General features: G+C 54.1%; 1 protein-coding gene across 1 annotated transcript in view; it reads left to right on the top strand.

Moving 5' to 3' along the window:
* The window catches only part of DNAH17 (dynein axonemal heavy chain 17), a 43,078-nt gene that overhangs the window by 3,836 nt on the left and 20,674 nt on the right, over nucleotides 1–18,568 (top strand). The window contains exons 11-47 of the mRNA XM_064150802.1: nucleotides 162–415; nucleotides 517–712; nucleotides 805–951; nucleotides 1,276–1,384; nucleotides 1,556–1,659; nucleotides 1,747–1,887; nucleotides 2,717–2,860; nucleotides 3,824–4,006; nucleotides 4,089–4,343; nucleotides 4,460–4,629; nucleotides 4,862–5,084; nucleotides 5,165–5,281; nucleotides 5,403–5,489; nucleotides 5,740–5,892; nucleotides 6,423–6,671; nucleotides 7,711–7,833; nucleotides 8,042–8,389; nucleotides 8,470–8,561; nucleotides 8,739–8,865; nucleotides 9,319–9,471; nucleotides 10,074–10,199; nucleotides 10,928–11,035; nucleotides 11,159–11,290; nucleotides 11,708–11,868; nucleotides 11,976–12,132; nucleotides 12,967–13,071; nucleotides 13,693–13,850; nucleotides 14,380–14,518; nucleotides 14,972–15,199; nucleotides 15,334–15,471; nucleotides 15,699–15,831; nucleotides 16,090–16,217; nucleotides 16,334–16,482; nucleotides 16,669–16,951; nucleotides 17,065–17,238; nucleotides 17,945–18,152; nucleotides 18,248–18,413. Of these exons, the coding sequence (XP_064006872.1) occupies nucleotides 162–415; nucleotides 517–712; nucleotides 805–951; nucleotides 1,276–1,384; nucleotides 1,556–1,659; nucleotides 1,747–1,887; nucleotides 2,717–2,860; nucleotides 3,824–4,006; nucleotides 4,089–4,343; nucleotides 4,460–4,629; nucleotides 4,862–5,084; nucleotides 5,165–5,281; nucleotides 5,403–5,489; nucleotides 5,740–5,892; nucleotides 6,423–6,671; nucleotides 7,711–7,833; nucleotides 8,042–8,389; nucleotides 8,470–8,561; nucleotides 8,739–8,865; nucleotides 9,319–9,471; nucleotides 10,074–10,199; nucleotides 10,928–11,035; nucleotides 11,159–11,290; nucleotides 11,708–11,868; nucleotides 11,976–12,132; nucleotides 12,967–13,071; nucleotides 13,693–13,850; nucleotides 14,380–14,518; nucleotides 14,972–15,199; nucleotides 15,334–15,471; nucleotides 15,699–15,831; nucleotides 16,090–16,217; nucleotides 16,334–16,482; nucleotides 16,669–16,951; nucleotides 17,065–17,238; nucleotides 17,945–18,152; nucleotides 18,248–18,413 (6,068 nt within the window). The remainder of the gene's footprint in view (nucleotides 1–161; nucleotides 416–516; nucleotides 713–804; nucleotides 952–1,275; nucleotides 1,385–1,555; nucleotides 1,660–1,746; nucleotides 1,888–2,716; nucleotides 2,861–3,823; nucleotides 4,007–4,088; nucleotides 4,344–4,459; nucleotides 4,630–4,861; nucleotides 5,085–5,164; nucleotides 5,282–5,402; nucleotides 5,490–5,739; nucleotides 5,893–6,422; nucleotides 6,672–7,710; nucleotides 7,834–8,041; nucleotides 8,390–8,469; nucleotides 8,562–8,738; nucleotides 8,866–9,318; nucleotides 9,472–10,073; nucleotides 10,200–10,927; nucleotides 11,036–11,158; nucleotides 11,291–11,707; nucleotides 11,869–11,975; nucleotides 12,133–12,966; nucleotides 13,072–13,692; nucleotides 13,851–14,379; nucleotides 14,519–14,971; nucleotides 15,200–15,333; nucleotides 15,472–15,698; nucleotides 15,832–16,089; nucleotides 16,218–16,333; nucleotides 16,483–16,668; nucleotides 16,952–17,064; nucleotides 17,239–17,944; nucleotides 18,153–18,247; nucleotides 18,414–18,568) is intronic.

An 18,568-nucleotide genomic window follows, 5' to 3' on the forward strand; every position in this document is an offset into this window, starting at 1 on the left:
CTCAGCAGGTCCTGCCCTTGGGCCTGGGGCAGTCTTGCCCAAGCACTGGAGACTGGCAGCAGTCATGGTGCACCCACACATGGGAGTGTGCCCAGGGAGTGTCACCAGGCCATCCCAGTGCTGCTCTGGATCACATCTGCCAATGCCTGTTCCTCCTACAGTTGGTGCACATGTTTGCCTCCCTTCTGGAGCGACCTCTGATAAAGGCTGAAGTTTCCTCCTCTTACTCAGCCCTGCTGAGGATGTTTAAGGCCGAGCTGGAGAACGTGAAGCTGCTTTACGACACCCAAATTGCTTCCCCATTGCCAGCCATCAACAAGAACATGCCACTGGTGGCTGGGCAACTGAAGTGGGCTCTGGAGTTGCAGCAGCGGCTGGAGGGGCTACACAAGGACTTGTTTGCCATTGACCACCCGTACGTGTGGGTCTCCCTGTCACTTCGTGGGGATGCAGGGCAGGATCTGGCCCAGTGTGGGCCTCCTCCTGTGCCCCACTGCAGCAGCTGTTTATTGACAGTGTAATGGGCACTGCTGAAGCTAAACTGGTGTCTGGGAAGTATGAAGAAATGATAGGACTGCTACAAGGTTACCGTCAGAAGGTCTATGAGGAGTGGATGCACGGAGCTGGCCAGAACTGCCACTTCAACCTGGAGCAGCCCTTGATCCTGAGGGACCCAAACTCTTCCCTCCTCAGCGTGAACTTCAGCGAAGAAGTGAGTGCTGATCCCTCACCTGAACATAAAGCAGCTGAGAGGCTGTGGTGAGATGTTACGGGTTCCCCTAATGAGCCTTTCCTGCCCCGCAGCTCATCGCCGTTCTGCGTGAGGTGAAGTACCTGAACTTCCAGCAGCAGAAGGGCATCCCAGACAGTGCTGAGAGCCTCTTTGCTCGAAATGAGACTTTCCAGAAGCTGGTGGACAACCTGAATCTTATTGTCGGCTGGTACAATGAGGCAAGTTGTAAAGGGGAGTCAGAGGAGCAGCACTGGCCAGGCTGAAACTGGCTGAGGAACCTTCAGAGAGAAACTCCTATGAAATGAGCCCTAAAGCCTGGGGGAGGGGGGGGGGGGGGGGGGGGTAGAAGAGACACATCGCTGGCACCCTAGGTCTCTGCCTGTCCCATCACTGAGCCAAGCCACTGCTGCTGTCACACTGGCCTCCTTCTGCCCCCCAAGCCTTGTGTGGGACCCCATTTCTCTGTGCAGCCAGTGCTCCAGCAATTGTGTCTCTGCTGGAGTGGCATTGGTCATTCACTGGTGGACACATTGATTCCTCAGGTGAAGCAGAGTCTTCTGCTAGTGGAGTTGCCCCTCTTGGCAGTAGAGCTGGAGGATGTGGATGCGCAGCTGGTCTGTGCGGAGCAAACCCTGTTTTGGAATCATGAAGGTAGGAACCCACCCAAGAGCAGAGATCCTCTTTGTGCACCATCCCAGCTCCTGCCCTGCATCTGCCCACAAGTCCCCCCCCATGTGCCTCCACCTTATCTGCTCTAACTACGCTTGCTGCCTCGGAGGTGTCTGTGTAACATCTCCAGCTGGACATGTGTTTTCCTCCAAGGTGTCATGGAGTACATCCAAATGATGAGAGAGGTCTTGTGTGACTTGCAGACCAGAGTCCAGAAAGCAAAGTTAAACGTGGAAAGTATCACCCAGCTGGTGGAGGTAGCTTTGGCTGGTGTTTTACAGGAAGGCTCCTGCAGGGATTCAGCTTCTCCAGAGCCACAGACTGGCCCTGTTTTCTTCCTACAGGAGTGCACAGCTACTCCCTTGTATGAGAGGAAGGACAACAAGGAGACAGCACTCTTGGACCTGGATGGGAGAGAAAACACCTTCAGCAAGCGCTGTGCAGCCATGAAGGATGCTGGCAGGAAGATCCAGGAGCTGCTGGAGGTGAGATGTGCCCTGGAACATTAGGGCCACAAAGATGCTCAGAGGGCTGGAGCAGTTCTGCTATGAGGACAGGCTATGAGAGTTGGGGCTCTTCAGCCTGGAGAAGAGAAGGCTTCAAGGATACCTTATAATGGCCTTCCAGTATCTGAAGGGAGCCTACAGGATGTCTGGGGAGGGACTATTTACAAGGTCTTGTAATGACAGGACAGGGAGTAATGGGTTAAAACTGGAAGAGGGGAGATTGAAACTGGATGTTAGGAAGAAATTCTTTAGAGAGAGGGTGGTGAGACACTGGCACAGTTGTTCAGGGAGTTTGTGGCTGCTCCCTCCCTGGAGGTGTTCAAGGCCAGGTTGGATGAGGTCTTGAGTGGCCTCTTCTAGTGGGAGGTGTCCCTGCCTATGGCAAGGGCTTGGAACTGGATGATCTTTGAGGTCCCTTCCAACCTAAACCACTCTATGATTCTATGATTTTGGTTGGGGTTGGTTTAACAGAGTGTGCCTAGTGCCCACATGCTGCAATGCTCCAAACCTGTCAGTGTCCTCCTTAAAACCTGGGGAGCAATCCTGTGGTCTCTGATGAGACAAAGCTGCAGTGAAAGATCACTGAACACCACAAACGGGCTCCAGAAACCTGCTGCCCTCTTGCATGAGGTCTTGGCTGCAGGTCTTGGTGTCAGACAGCTGGGAGAAAGAGCAGGATGTGGGATCCATGTGACAGCTGCAGAGGACAAACCCGCAGGAGCATGGGAGAAGGAGGACTCACTGTGAGGAGCTGATGGGTTTGCTGGGTAGTTTTTGACACATCCTAGTTGGTGTTTCCTGCTCACAGGAGAATGCAGGTCTGCTCGTGGCTGACAAATCATCGCAGATATGGTTGGACTACGTGGAACACATAGACAGGATTGTCCTGGATGGGCTCTTCAAATTTGTCCACAAATCCCTGCAGCTGCTGCTCAGCAACATGGCCTCTCACGTAGGTCCAGGTTTCCCTGCAAGTGTGGTGCCCATGTGTTGCCCATCCCCACCACTCACTCTTGGTTTCATCAGTGTGATGGTTTGGGAGTTACCTGTCCTCCCGGACTTATGAATTCACCCAGACTAGACTCAGCCAGCTGGAAGTTAGGGAATGAAGCCTTATAGTCACAGCTTAGCACAATATACAAGCAGATACTTGCAATATACTACAAATATTTACAGTTCTATACAGAAATACACAAGTTAAAAGTAATACAGAAACACAAGACCCCTCCTAGGAATCAGAGTCCCCAGGAGGGGCTCCCAACCACCCTTCCATCTTCTTTCCACCCATCTACCTTACCCCAGAGTCTGGTTTACATGCAAGGTGAGTTGGAAGGATTGGCCAGGGGGGTTAGAAGCAGAAGGATTAGTTGGGTGACACAGATCCAGTCAGAATAGCAGAAGCCCAGGGAGAAAGACAGGCACCAACAGACAAACTGTTTGTGTCCTTGCTTTTATACATCTCAGCAAACCTATGAGTGACATCACCATTGGTTTCTTTTCACAGCCTATAAACTACTTTTTCCTCATTAAAATATTCCAATTAGCCTCAAACCAGCACAATCAGGCATTTGATTAGTGGCCAGATGTGCCCATCCCAGTGCTCCCTGGAACACCCAGGCAATGAGCACCAGAAGTGCTTGTGCCTCCACCTTGTCCTCACCATGGTGGGTCTGTGGGGCTGGGAGGGGACACAGGATGTGAAGCAACACACAGGACACTCACCATGGTGGGTCTGTGGGGCTGGGAGGGGACACAGGATGTGAAGCAGCACACAGGACACTCACCATGGTGGGTCTGTGGGGCTGGGAGGGGACACAGGATGTGAAGCAGCACACGGGACACTCACCATGGTGGGTCTGTGGGGCTGGGAGGGGACACAGGATGTGAAGCAGTGCTCAGGACTGACCTGTTTCAGGCTGATGTGGCTCCGCTGTTCGAGGTGTGCATGGAGCTGCACGATGATGGAGTGCAGTACCAGCCCTCGCTGGAGGAGGTTGATGATGACAGCTTCCTGAAGCTGGTGGAGAGCCTACTCAGTGATATCTACACTGCCACATCATGCATTCCTCGGCTGCTGCAGGGGAAGCTGAGCTACAAGGTTGGTCCACAGTGGGCTGGAGTTGGGCAAAGATGCCCAGTCCCCTCCAGCTGGTCCCTGAGAGCTCTGCCCATCTCTTCAGATCACCCTAGAGGAGCAGGGAGCTCTCATCAGCATGCAGCAGGAGGTGGAGTCACTGGTGGTCCACGCCATGATGGAGGGCAAGGAGTACAGTGCTGGCTTTGAGGAGCAACCCCACCTGTGGCTGGAGGAGCCCGAAGAGTTCCTGCAGCACATCCTCACTTTGAGCAGCGCCCCTGGCCCTGAGGGGCAGAAGCCACTGCCACAGGAGCTCTCAGCTCGTGGGACCCCATCACTCCAGCTCTTTCAGCAGGAGGTATGGCACCACCGCTTCAGGAGGTGCGGGGTGCTCGGGATGCACCCGGAGCCCAGGAGGACACCAGGTGCCTGGGGAGGTGCCAGCTCCAGGCTGTGACCAGCTCTCCTCCTCAGATTGATGCGTGCGAGGAGCTGCGCAAGGAGGTGTCAGGGTTTGCAGACACCAAGGTCTTCGGGGGGTGGCTGCAAAGCGACTGCCGCCCCTTCAAGCAGGCACTGCTGGATGCCATCAAGCGACGGGGCCTGGCACTCCGCCAGCACCTCACCAGCCACGTCACCACCAGGTAGGGGATTGGTGAGCCCCCGAGGGAGAATGTGGCACACCCAGTGACTAGAGCCCAGCTAGAAGTGTGCCAAACACATCCCTGTGCGCCAGGCTGGGACTGGTATCTGAAGGACGGAGACATGGAGATATGGGCGAAGGTGCTGGGCACCTCTGTGAGGGCAAGTCCCCAAGCAAACATGGGGACAGTTGTGAGCCTGGGGATGCCCAGTGAGCCACCACTTTCTTTCCAGTCTCCAGGAGCTGGAGAATTTCATCCAGGATGCAAATGCTGGCCTGAATAAATCTCTGGAGGAGGGAGACTATGATGGGCTGGTGGAGGTGATGGGGCACCTGATGAGGGTCAAGGAGAGGCAGGTGGTGACTGACAACATGTTCGAGCCCCTGAAGGAGACCATTGCTCTGCTCAGCACTTATGGAGAGGAGATGCCAGAGGAGATCCATATGAAGCTCCAAGTGAGATCCCTGTAGTGTGGGGGCGACAGGGACAGGCTCCCTGGAGCCAGGCTGCTGACACTGTTTGGTGTTTGCTGCAGGACCTCCCGGAGCACTGGGACAGCACCAAGAAGCTTTGCCTGCGAGTCAAGCAAAATGTTGCACCCCTGCAAGCCCATGAGGTCAAGAATATCTACAGGAGGTGCCAGCAGTTCGAGGTGCCTGTCCTGGAGCCTGAGAACAAGAAAGCAGCTTCTCAGCAGCTTTGGGAAGACCCCACTGCTCTCCCTGTATGCCAGCTCCTGGCTACTAACCCTGAGCCCTGTCCTCCTCTCGCAGGTCCGGCAGCATTCCTTCCGGGATCAGTTCCGGCAAAAGGCTCCTTTTGGCTACACTGACCCACACCCCTACGAGTCTTTGAACAAGGTAAGGAAGGGGAGGACTCCAGGGCCACCACTGTCCCCTTGGCACTGCCTGGCTGCCCCCAGCACCATGCACTGGGGGAACCAGGGAGGGGCAGCCTCTGCAGCACCAAGCCAGATGGGGAGGATCTGTCCCTACAGCAGTGATATTCCCATCCCGGTTGTGCTGCAGGAGGGACAGAGCCATGGCTGGGGTAGGAGACGCGTCCCTGGCACATGATCCTCATCTGAGACCTTTCCTTTTCTCTGGGCAGCAACGGAAGGGCATTGCTGCCATGCAGAGTGACATGGCAGAGCTGTCCAAGTCAGCAGGGCTCTTTGAAGTGCTGGTCCCAGAATACAAACAGCTCAACGCGTGTGCCAAGGAAGCTCGCTTGCTGAAGGAGCTCTGGGACATGATTGTGCTGGTATGTGCCACAGTCTAGCATGACAGGGAGGCAAGCAGAAGGCAGGAGCATGGGAATGTGCTGAGCTGGTCAGTTTTGAGTTCCTGAAGACGTTATGAGCTGCCCAGCATGTATAAACAACAGCTGCCAGTAGCCATCTGTGGGCAAACACAGTGACTTGGAGCACTGGTTTCAGTACTGTCCCTTTTGCCCCAGGGTATGATGTCAACACTGCCTCCAGGCAAGGGCTGAAGAGCAGACAGCTGTCAGCAGGTGTGGGCACCCTGCACTATCTAGGCATTGCCAGACAAAGGTGCAAAGTTGTTGTAGGTCCTCTGAGAGTCTCATCACCCTGGGAGGTGGGATAAGACACAGGCCAGATCTGCTGGTGCAGGGGCTGTGCACCCTGGCGTGTGTGCAGCAGGCGTGCAGGCAGCAGGCATGGTGTGTGCTCAGGGTGTGCAGGTACTGGGTGCAGTGCTCTTCACCCCAGGAAGAGAGGAGTGCTTGTGCTGAGCACGCATCCTGTGAACACACATTGCCCAACCCAGGTTAACACGAGCATGGAAGACTGGAAGACCACCAGGTGGAAGGAGATCAATGTTGAGCAGATGGACATCGACTGTAAGAAATTTGCTAAAGACATCCGGAGCCTGGATAAGGAAATGAGAAGCTGGGATGCGTTCACAGGGCTGGAAAGCAGCGTGAAGAACATGATCACGTCCCTGCGCGCCGTGAACGAGCTGCAGAACCCAGCCATCAGGGACCGGCACTGGCAGGAGCTCATGCAGGCAACGCAGGTGCTCCCAGCCCTCCCATCCCTCCCTGCCTCAGAATCCTTGCCCCAGGAGGCTCCTGGGGCTGGCCTCCATCAAGGGAAGTGTGCAAGAGAACAGTGTGCAACAGAGCAAGGGGACACAGTCTCAAGGTCTGTTGGGGGAGGTCTAGGCTGGATGTTAGGAGGAAGTTGTTGGCAGAGAGAGTGATTGGCATTGGAATGGGCTGCCCAGGGAGGTGGTGGAGTTGCTGTCCCTGAAGGTATTCAAGCAAAGACTGGATGAGGCACTTAGTGCCATGGTCTGGTTGATTGGCCAGGGCTGGGTGCTAGGTTGGCCTAGATGATCTTGGAGATCTCTTCCAACCTGGTTGTACAGGGTTAACCCTCCTGGAGGAGTGACCTTGAACCTGACCTCAGGTGGTCTTGACCCCTCCCCAGGGGTAGGTCTGAACACTATCAGGTGGTGGTGGTTAACCTACTACCCCTTCTTGTCTAAGATCCATAAAAGCAGGGGGACTTTCTCTCTCTTTCTCTCTTCCTGCCTGCCTGCCAGCATCACCATTCCTGCCTCTTGGTTCTCTTTGTTTTTTCCCACGTGGCCATCCCCCCACGAGGTGGACAAAACCTATTGCCACAGATCTGGTTGCTTATTTATGTGTCTTGTATCTTCCCTGTACCTTTGTATCTTCCCTACCTCACACACCTTTTATCTATTGTTACACTTGTCTTCTTTTAACTTCCAAATGGCAGTGAGATTGTTCATTTAGGTCTGCATACCTTTCCCCTCTCTCCATCTAATTCCTTTTCTTTGGGGAAGAAGAGGGAAGAGGGAATTGTTGTTGGTTCTATCAAATATATTGGAGTCTCTGGGAAGTTTAAATTAGAAGTGGGACACTGCTTGATTCTATGATTCAATCTGTTTGAAAAGCTGAGATAGAACAAAATGTTTGTGCAGGGTCTTTAAAGGTGGGTGGTAAAGGTGGGTGCTCGTGGGGGTGTTCTGCTGGGCTGCCTCTCCATGAAAGGGAGTCCATGCCCTGATGGTGCCAGTTCTGCTCCAGGTGAAATTCACTATGTCCGAGGACACAACCCTCGGGGATCTGCTGCAGCTGAACCTGCACAAGTTTGAGGATGAGGTTCGTGGCATCGTGGACAAAGCCATGAAAGAGTCAGGGATGGAGAAGGTAAAAGACACTGGGCTCCTGACCTTGCTTTGATGAGAGCCCAGCTCTGATGCAGCTCTGCAGCTGCTGGTGCTCGTGTTCCTGCTCTTGGGGGCTGGAGTCCACCCTCAGCACCCCAGAGCAGGAATTCTTGTTGCTGGTTGCCTTTTCACAGAGTCTGGGACTTGCTTCTGCAGAGTCCAGCTCACTTCTTATGCCTCATCTGCAGGTGCTGAGTGCCCTGGACACTACCTGGACAGCGATGCAGTTCGAGTACGAGCCACATGCCAGGACTGGCATCATGCTGCTCAAATCAGATGAAGTACTCATCGAGACACTGGAGGACAACCAAGTGCAGCTGCAGAACCTGATGACCTCCAAATACTTAGCTTTCTTCCTTCAGGAGGTGTCAGGCTGGCAGCAGAAGCTGTCAACCACTGACTCTGTTGTCAGCATCTGGTTTGAGGTGCAGAGGACATGGAGTCACCTGGAAAGCATCTTCATTGGCTCTGAAGACATCCGCAAGCAGCTTCCAGAGGACTCAAAGAATTTTGATGCTATCGATCAGGATTTCAAAGTGCGAAGCCTGACTCAGCCCCTGGCCTGCAAGCTCTCTCTGCCAGTCTGGGTTGAGCTGAAGCATCTTCCCTCTTGCAGGACTTAATGGCCGATGCAGTGCAAACTCCCAACGTGATCGAAGCCACAAACAAGCCTGGGCTCTATGACAAGCTGGAAGAGCTGCAGAAGAGGTGAGGTCTGACTCGTTCTGGTGAAGCAGCTGGAGAGATTCCACCAGCTGCTCTAGGGCCAAAGGAAGAGTCTGGTTTCTGCCAAGTGGGTCTGCCTCAGCACACCAAGGACTTAGCGAAGCATAAAGGCTGGCACAAGGGGGGCTCACTGCAGGCTTCCTCCTTGCTCTCTGTTAGATTGGCACGCTGCGAGAAGGCTCTGGCTGAGTACCTCGAGACCAAGCGACTGGCCTTCCCCAGGTTCTACTTCATTTCTTCTGCAGACCTGCTCGATATTTTATCCAATGGGAATGAGCCAGCTGAGGTAGGGGTTGTGTGAGAGGCATGGAGGCCAGTCCTGTGCCTGCTGCACGTGTGTGAGAGGCATGGAGGCCAGTCCTGTGCCTGCTGCACGTGTGTGAGAGGCATGGAGGCCAGTCCTGTGCCTGCTGCATGTGTGTGAGAGGCATGGAGGCCAGTCCTGTGCCTGCTGCACGTGTGTGAGAGGCATGGAGGCCAGTCCTGTGCCTGCTGCACGTGTGTGAGAGGCATGGAGGCCAGTCCTGTGCCTGCTGCACATGTGTGAGAGGCATGGAGGCCAGTCCTGTGCCTGCTGCATGCCAAACTGTTAGAGAAGTTTTAAAATCTTTTTCATCCTAACAGCCTGGACACCACCTCTGGTGCCTTCCTTCCAGAGGACTTGGTGCCCTGGGAGCTAACCCAGGTGGTGATTACACCAGGCTGAGCTCCCTGACCTCTGTCATGCCACCATCTCCAGGTGTCTCGTCACCTGACGAAGCTGTTTGACAGCCTGGCTAAGCTGAAGTTCAAGATGCGTCCAGACAAGAAGCCACTGAAGGTTGCCTTGGGCATGTTCAGTAGAGATGAGGAGTATGTCCCCTTCAACAAAGATTGTGACTTGTCTGGTCAGGTTAGCTTTGCTCCATGGAACTTCTGCTCATGTTGGCCAGGGTGGGCAGGATGGGGGCAAGGATAATCATTTGGTTTGTTGTGCATTAGCAGCCTGGAGCAGTTGTAAAAGGCAGTTATGAAGCCTTTCAGCCAAAAACCACCTCAGATATGGGATCTGCTTTGTGGGTGTAGAAGAGCACTGGGGCACAAGCAGCAGCCTGGAGCACAAATCTTATGGGAATTGGCTGAGGGAACTGAGATTGCCTGGTCTGGAGAAAAGGAAGTTCAGGGAAGACCTTCTTGTTCTCTGTAAATACCTGAAAGGAGGTTGGAGCAAGGTGTGAACAATCTCTTCTCCTAAGGAGCAAATGACAGGACAAGAGGAAACAGCCTCAGATTGTGCCAGGGGAGATTTAAGTTGGACATTAGGAAAAAATCCTGCCAAGGCCTGGCACAGGCTGCCCAGAGCACTTGTGGTATCCCCACCCCTGAAAGGACATATAGATGTGGATCTGAGAAACAAGGTTTAGCGTTGGACTTGGCAATGTCAGGGTCATGCAGCCAGACTGCACATGGGCTGGGAAGTGCTTGCTCATAGTGTGGTGGATGTGACCCCTCCAGGTGGAGGTTTGGCTGAGTCGGGTGCTGGAGAGGATGCGCTCCACCCTGCGCCACCTGATCCCTGAAGCCCTGCTCACCTACGAGGAGAAGCCGCGGGAGCAGTGGGTGTTTGACTACCCAGCACAGGTGGGAGCAGAGGAGGCTCAGGAGTGATCTTATTACTGTCTACAACTACCTGAAGGGACATTGTAGCCAGGTGGGGGGTGGCCTCTTCTCCCAGGTAACCAGCAATAGAACAAGGGGACACAGTCTCAAGTTGTGCCAGGGTAGGTATAGGCTGGATGTTAGGAGGAAGTTCTTCACAGAGAGAGTGATTGGCATTGGAATGGGCTGCCCAGGGAGGTGGTGGAGGCACTGTCCCTGGAGGTCTTCAAGAAAAGCCTGGATGAGGCACTTGGTGCCATGGTCTAGTTGATTGGATAGGGCTGGGTGATATGTTGGACTGGATGATCTTGGAGGTCTCTTCCAACCTGGTTGATTCTATGATTCTATGATTCTATGGGGCTGGGCTGGCTGGTGGCTCTGTTAGCTGAGCTCCAAGAGAAGGAGTGAGCTGAGAGCCCAGGGAGGTGCAGGCATCTGGCCTCAAGCCTTTGTGGCAATACAGAATTTCCCTTTAATTTCACCATGAGAGTGGTGAGAGCCTAGAATGGGTTGCCCAGGGAGGTGGTTGAGACCCCATGCCTGGAGGTGTTTAAGGCCACCCTGGATGTGACTCTGGCCAGCCTGTTCTAGGGCAGGGTGTCTGCCTGTGGCAGGGAGGTTGGAACTCTCTGTTCCTTGTGGTCCCTTCCAACCCTGATTGATTCTATGATTTATGGCCCAATCTTTTTTTTCCCCATGGTTTGCTGCAGATTGCTCTGACATGCACCCAGATCTGGTGGACCACAGAAGTTGACATGGCCTTTTCCAGGCTGGAGGAAGGATACGAGAATGCAATGAAGGAATACAACAAAAAGCAGGTCAGTCTGCCTCAGCCCTGACCCAGAGTTGTCCCTGCAACCCTGCTCTGCTTCAAAGAGCTGAGGTTCAGGAGAAGGGCAAATGGTGACGTTTTCTCTCTTATCCTTTCTCTCCTTGCACAGATTGCTCAGCTAAATGCACTGATTTCACTGCTCATTGGAAACCTAACTCCTGGAGACAGGATGAAGATCATGACAATCTGTACCATTGATGTCCATGCCAGGGATGTTGTGGCCAAAATGATCCAAGTGAAGGTATTCCTTACAAAAGGATATTTCTACTGCTTCATGTCTTGGCACTTCTGAGCCCTGCTTTCCTGTTGCTTTATTACATCCCAATCTTTTCAAAGTATCCCAACTGCACGAGGAAACCACACGTGGGATGTTTAGGGAGGCACAGGAGCGCAGCTGGGGTCAAACGAGAGCCAAATTCGGGAGCTTGGTGCAGCTGGGAGCCTCAGTGCAGGGCTGTGCATCTTGCTCGGTGGGCACAAGGTGGGCTGGGCCAGGTGAAGGGATGGTTCCCACACCCCCCAGCTTGGCACAGGGATCTGTTTTCCATGCTCTCCTAACGTGTGGAGGTCCTGACGTGTGTGTGAGCTCACTGTGCCAGTGGGTGCAGCATGAGCAGCACTGGTGCCTGCCTGCCCTCTGCATCTGGCTGCTCCACAGGTGGAAAATGCCCAGGAGTTCACCTGGCAGTCGCAGCTCCGGCACCGCTGGGATGACGGCAGCAAGCACTGCTATGCCAACATCTGCGACGCCCAACTCTGCTACTCCTACGAGTACCTGGGCAACACCCCCCGGCTGGTCATCACCCCCCTGACAGATCGGTAGGGACCCTCTCCTTGCAGCTCCTGCTGCCCCTGCCAACCACGTCAACCCCGTGGCTGTGCCATGCTGCTGGCACCACTCAGCCCCAATGGTCCTGCTTGCACAGGTGCTACATCACCCTGACCCAGTCTCTTCACCTCTACATGGGAGGGGCCCCTGCCGGCCCAGCAGGCACCGGTAAGACAGAGACCACCAAGGATCTGGGCCGGGCAGTGGGCATGATGGTCTATGTCTTCAACTGCTCCGAGCAGATGGACTACAAGGTAGGGCATAGGGAGTGGAGGGCACTGCCTTATGAGGAGAGGCTGAGGGCCCTGGGGCTGTTTAATCTGGAGAAGAGAAGTCCGAGAGGGGATTTAATCAGTGTTTATAAACACCTGAGGGCTGGAGGTCAGGAGCGGGGGACAGGCTCTGCTCACTGCTCCCTGGGATAGGACAAGGAGCAATGGATGGAAGCTGCAGCACAGGAGGTTCCACCTCAACACAAGGGAGAACTTCTTTACTGTAAGGGTCACAGAGCACTGGCACAGGCTCCCCAGAGGGGTTGTGGAGTCTCCTTCTCTGGAGACTTTCAAGGCCTGTCTGGATGTGTTCCTGTGTGACCTGAGCTAGATTGTATGGTCCTGCTCTGGCAGGGGGGTTGGACTGGATGAGCTCCTTGGGTCCCTTCCAATCCCTAATATCCTGTGATCCTGTGAGTGGCATAGTGGCACTGGAGCCATGGGGTGTCCACCAAGACAAGGAGGGGACCCTCTTCTGAGAGGCATCACTGCAGCCCCCTTCCCCCCCAGTTTGGTTGCAGTGTCCATTACCCATACCCTGAAGCTGTTCTCTTCCTAGCATGGCAGCTGGCAAGAAGTATATTGGTACAACAGCGGCCTGTGGTGCCACTCTGTGCTGCTCAGCCCAAGTGGCCAGCTCATGTCCCTGGAAGCCCAGGAAAGCCCAAGGGGCTGCTGGCACTTCCCTGGGGAACGGCACAAAGCACAAAAGCACGAGCAGCTCTCAGCACTTGAGTTTTCATGACAAATGCCCATGCTGCAGCCTCTGTGTATGAGCTCAGGGTCTGAAGCTCATCTCCCCTGCTTTCTCTCCAGTCCTGTGGCAATATCTACAAGGGCCTTGCTCAGACTGGTGCCTGGGGATGTTTTGACGAGTTCAACCGCATTTTGGTGGAGGTTTTGTCGGTGATCGCGGTGCAGGTCTGTGCTCCCCACGCAAACTGCTGCCAGCAGAATGCTGCAGGGGCTGGAAGAGACTTTCCTGTTCACATACTGGTCGTTGTCAGAGTTAAACCTGACTTTTTAAGGGAGGACTTTGCTGTTATTGTTTCCACTGTGTGATGTTCAACCAAGTAACCAGTGACAAAGCAAGAGGGAATGGCCTCGAGCGGTCAGTGCTGGGTTAATGATTGGACTCAATGATCTTAAAGGAGGTGTCTGATCTAGGCCATTCTGTGGTGTGTTGGGACACAAGTGGAGGGGAAGCAGAGTGGTACAGGGGCTTGTGGCAAATTCAGGATCACACATGCCATCTGTGTCCCATCCTGGTGAGCTGTCACTCTCCCACTGCCTGTGGCATTTCTGGGGACAGGGCATCATGGTGCCTGGGAAGACACTGGTGAAAGGTCAGTTCTTTTGAGCCTGGAGATTGCTCTACTGCCATGGCCCCAGCAAGCTCCCAATGTCATTTCTAGCACTGCTGAAGAGACAGCTGAACATCGAGGCTCACTTTCTGTGGGTGGGTGGTGAGGGTGAGCTGGACAGGGGGCAAGGAGCCACAGAGCTTGCAGGCACTGACACCAACATCCTCTTGCCTGCCAGGTGAAATGTGTCCTAGATGCAATTCGTGCCAAGAAGAAAACATTCAATTTCCTTGGAGAGACAATCTCTCTGATCCCATCAGTTGGGCTGTTCATCACCATGAACCCTGGCTACGCAGGAAGGACAGAACTGCCTGAAAACTTAAAAGCTCTGTTCAGGTACCCCCAGGCAAGAGGTTGATGCCAGTGGCACCCAGCAGATTTGTGTGTTCTGGTGGCCCTCGTGTCAGGGAGACTCTGGCAAACCAGGACAGCCCTGCTCAAGGCTCTGAGGTGGTCAGAGGCTGGGAGAGCTGGGCAGCTCAGCCAGGGGAAGAGAATGCTCAAGGTGTCCATTTGCCACCTTTAGCTAAGGCTCCCATTGAGAATAAGGGGGAAAAGTCGAGCACTGGAATGGGTGGTCCAGGGGTGCTATGGGATCTCTGTTCTTGGAGGAACTCCAATTGTGACTGCAGAAGGCACAGAGTGACCTGAAACAGGTTGAGCCCTGCTTGGATCAGGAAGCTGGACAAGAGACCTCCAAAGCCCCTAGCTGGTGTAAATCATTGCCTGATTCTCTGCTGATCAATGCAGCAGGGAGCAGTTCATATGTGAAACCTGGGGGCAAGTTCCTGATGACTGTGGGAGGGTGAGGGACATCTGCCCATCCCCTACACAGCTCTGCTGACCTGCTGCTGCTCTTCTCCAGACCCTGTGCCATGGTGGTCCCTGATTTTGAACTAATCTGTGAAATCATGCTGGTTGCAGAAGGTTTTATTGATGCCAAGCTTCTAGCAAGGAAGTTCATTACTCTGTATACACTCTGCAAGGAGCTCTTGTCTAAACAGGTAACAACCACATCACAGGGTTCTTGAAGATGGAACAGTTAATTTCAGACCTGATGGACAGTTTAAAATCCCTCAGCTGGCAGTAACACACTGGTTTCAGTTCCATGTAGTTCAGATCCATGGCTGGACAAATTCCACTTTCACGCTGGTGCATCATATGGCATATTTCTGCCTTCTGGAAGAAATCAAGCCATCTAAAAATAGAACAAAATATAGCCAGTGAAGATGAGAGCATCCAGATATGACTCATCTCAGCAGAAGTGATTTGCAAAGGCTCAACCTTGTGGCTAACCAAGGCTGGTCTTGTACTTAAGCTCATTTTAAGTCCAGTCTGCTATATGCTGCTGGGCTAATCTGGGTGTGGGGTGATGGATGTGGGTTCCTCTGCAGTGTTGTTTAAAGAAGTTCCTTCACACAAGAGTAGGGTTATAACACTTTGCTCCCTGCTGGCAGGACCACTACGACTGGGGTCTGAGGGCTATCAAGTCTGTGCTAGTGGTTGCAGGGTCCTTGAAGCGAGGAGACCCTGGCCGTGCCGAGGATCAAGTCCTGATGAGAGCTCTACGAGACTTCAACATCCCCAAGATTGTGACAGATGACTTGCCCATCTTCATGGGGCTCATTGGAGACCTCTTCCCAGCTCTGGATGTCCCCAGGAAGAGAGATCTTGACTTTGAGAAGGTACAGGCTTAGGAACAGTATCCCAGCTCTGACAGGGTCCAGAGGCTGAAAGTCCATTCTGGTGGTGTCTCATCTCTGGGGCTTTACTGAATCTGTGACAGCCACTGGTGGTCAGCACCTGCTTTCCTCCCCAGGTCATTAAGCAGTCCATTCTGGAGCTGAAGCTGCAGGCAGAGGAGAGCTTTGTGCTGAAGGTGGTGCAGCTGGAGGAGCTGCTGCAAGTGAGACACTCAGTCTTCGTTGTCGGCAACGCTGGCTGTGGAAAGTCTCAGGTAGCAGCTAAAGCATCCCCGAGGACGAGGTCCTCTCCTGCCCTGGCTGAGCAGATCCCACAGTCTCCCCTGTCTATGCAGACACCTGACTTCATCCAGAGCCTTCCCAGCATGGGTGTCCAGGCCTGGGTGCTCCACAGTGGGTGGGAGCAAGACTGTGCCCCTGGCCGTGGGCAAAGGCTGCTGAAGCCCGCGCAGGAGCAGCTGCACAGTTCCCCTCTCCACAGGTGCTGAGGTCCCTCAACAAGACGTACAAGAACATGAAGAGGAAGCCTGTCACTGTAGACCTTGACCCAAAGGCTGTGACCTGCGATGAGCTGTTTGGAGTTATTCACCCATCCACACGAGAGTGGAAGGATGGTGAGAACAGCAGCCCTTGTGAGCAGCCAGTTACCCAGGGTGGGGGAAGAGGCCAGAGCTGGTGCACAGGCAGATGCAGTCTCTGTAACACTCAGCCAGGTGGTGATGTGAGGAGAGACCTTTCCTTGGGGTTTTTTGCTGGGGCGTGAGGGAGAAGGAAGATGTTTCAGGGAAACAGCCAGTCCCATGTGTCCCCCCAGCAGACATTCCATGCACATTTGGACACACACACCCCCCCCCCATCTCTCTGTGGCACAGGTCTGTTTTCTTCAGCCATGAGGGACCTGGCCAACATCACACACAAGGGGCCCAAGTGGATCATCCTTGATGGGGATATTGACCCCATGTGGATTGAATCTCTGAACACAGTCATGGATGACAATAAGGTTGGTGCCATCACACCCCAGGAGTCTGGCTCACTCCTTAGCTCAGGCTGATCAGCTTGTGCCCATGCCTGGGCCCCAAGATCAGGACATTGCTCCATGTGAGAACCTTCTCCCAGGTTCTCACCCTGGCCAGCAATGAGCGCATCCCCCTCAACCCTACCATGCGGCTCCTCTTCGAGATCAGCCACCTGCGGACGGCCACGCCGGCAACCGTGTCCCGGGCAGGAATCCTCTACATCAACCCCGCAGACCTGGGGTGGAACCCGTGAGCCATGGGCTGAGATGGGCTGCAATGGGCTGGGCTGGGCTGGGCTGGACTGTGATGGGTTGGACTGGGATGGGCTGGGCTGCGATGGGCTGAGCTGGGATGAGCTGAGCTGGGATGAGCTGGGCTGGGATGGGTGCTGGCCTCTTGTACACTCACCTGCAGCCTTTCCCACCCCTTCCACAGCATTGTGACCAGCTGGATAGAGAGCAGGTCGGTGCAGTCTGAGAAGACCCATTTGACCATCCTCTTTGACAAATACCTGCCAGTGTGTCTGGAGAAGCTCAAGTCTGGATTCAAGAAGATCACTCCTGTCCCCGAGGTGACAGTGATACAGACAGTGCTGTATCTGCTGGAGTGCCTCCTGACGCCACAGACCGTCCCAACGGACTCACCCCGGGAACTCTATGAGCTCTACTTTGTCTTTGCCTGTGCCTGGGCCTTTGGTGGGGCCATGTTCCAGGACCAGGTATGGCTGTGGGAGCAGCCTGTCCACCTCCATCCCTTGGCTGCATCCCTTTGGAAAACACTACAGCAATGGTATTGGCCAGTTTCTAAGTTTTTCTGTTTGGCTCTTCCCAGCTCACGGATTATCGCCTGGAGTTCAGCAAGTGGTGGGTGGAAGAGTTCAAAACCATCAAGTTTCCTTCTCAGGGGACAATTTTTGACTATTACATTGATCCAAAAACAAAGAAATTCATGCCCTGGACTGAAAAAGTGCCAAAATTCGAGCTCGATCCTGAAGTCCCTTTACAGGTATTTCTGTTTCCACATTGTATTTGGTCATTGCTCCATGGTCTTCCCTTGAGCAACCCTGAGCAAGATTCCACATCTGGAGTTGTGCAGGGATCTGAGCTGACTCTGCCACTCTGCCATGCAGGCTTCCAACATCTGGTGGTGTTCCACAGTTCTGCTTTAGGCCAGGAAAAGCCCAGCAAGAGCTGCAGGCTGCAACTCTTCTGTTGTCATTTCAGACCTCTGGCTCCATAGAGTCTCATGAAATAATGAGAGCCATCACCTGAACCCAGGCCTGCACTTTAACCCTTTATCTGCACGACTTTGGAGATGCTGTCCTGGGGGAGGGTGGGAGGCGTCAAAGATCTTGGGAGAGGGGAAGGTGCCACAGCTGAATCTGGCCTGTGCATTGCCTCAGCAAAGTCACTGGGGACAGCCTGAGAACCCAGGCTGTGCTGTTCTGGTTTAATAACTTGTTTTCCTGACAGCTCCCATCACTGGTCAGAGCTTCTTCTGCAGAACCATGTGCTTAACACCTTTTGCTTTAGAGAGGGACCAGGTTTGTATGGAGCATCTTTCTTTAGACCAGCTGGCACTGCTGGGAGAATCAGGCACAGCTCCTGGCACACTGCTTACTGCTCCAATGAGAGATGCCACCTCTGCCTGCAAACATCAGCTCCAGCAGCAAGAGCTGAGCTCCAGGGACTGAAGGAGTGATTTTTGCCAGGCCTCCGTGGTGCACACGACCGAGACCGTTCGTATTCGCTACTTCATGGACCTGCTGATGGAGAAGCAGAGGCCACTGATGCTGGTGGGGAATGCAGGGACAGGAAAGTCAGTTCTGATGTGGAACAAGCTGGAAGCACTCAGCACGGAGGAGTATCTCGTGCAGTCTGTGCCCTTCAACTTCTACACCACCTCAGCCATGCTGCAAGGTAAGGCTGGCTCCAGCTGGCAGCTAGACCTGCACTGGGCTGTGACACACAACCCTGGGCACTGATGCACTGCTCACCCACTCATCTTGCTGCAGCTGTCCTTGAGAAGCCCCTGGAGAAGAAATCAGGGAGGAATTATGGTCCACCTGGCACCAAGAGGCTTATCTACTTCATTGATGACATGAATATGCCAGAGGTGGACAAGTACGGCACCGTGGCACCGCACACGCTCATCAGGCAGCACATGGACCACGGGCACTGGTGGGTGCCCAGACAGCAGACCCCACTGTGGAGTTTCAGTGACCCTCTGCCCAGCAAACCCATGATGCTGGCTCCTCTTTGTCACAGGGGAGATGCCAGCTATGGTCTGCCCTTGTTGCTTCCTGTGCCACGCTGCTGGTGGAGCTGAGCCACTT

Source organism: Pogoniulus pusillus, chromosome 11 (assembly GCF_015220805.1).
Source record: "Pogoniulus pusillus isolate bPogPus1 chromosome 11, bPogPus1.pri, whole genome shotgun sequence".
In the NCBI taxonomy this organism is placed as follows: Eukaryota; Metazoa; Chordata; class Aves; order Piciformes; family Lybiidae; genus Pogoniulus; species Pogoniulus pusillus.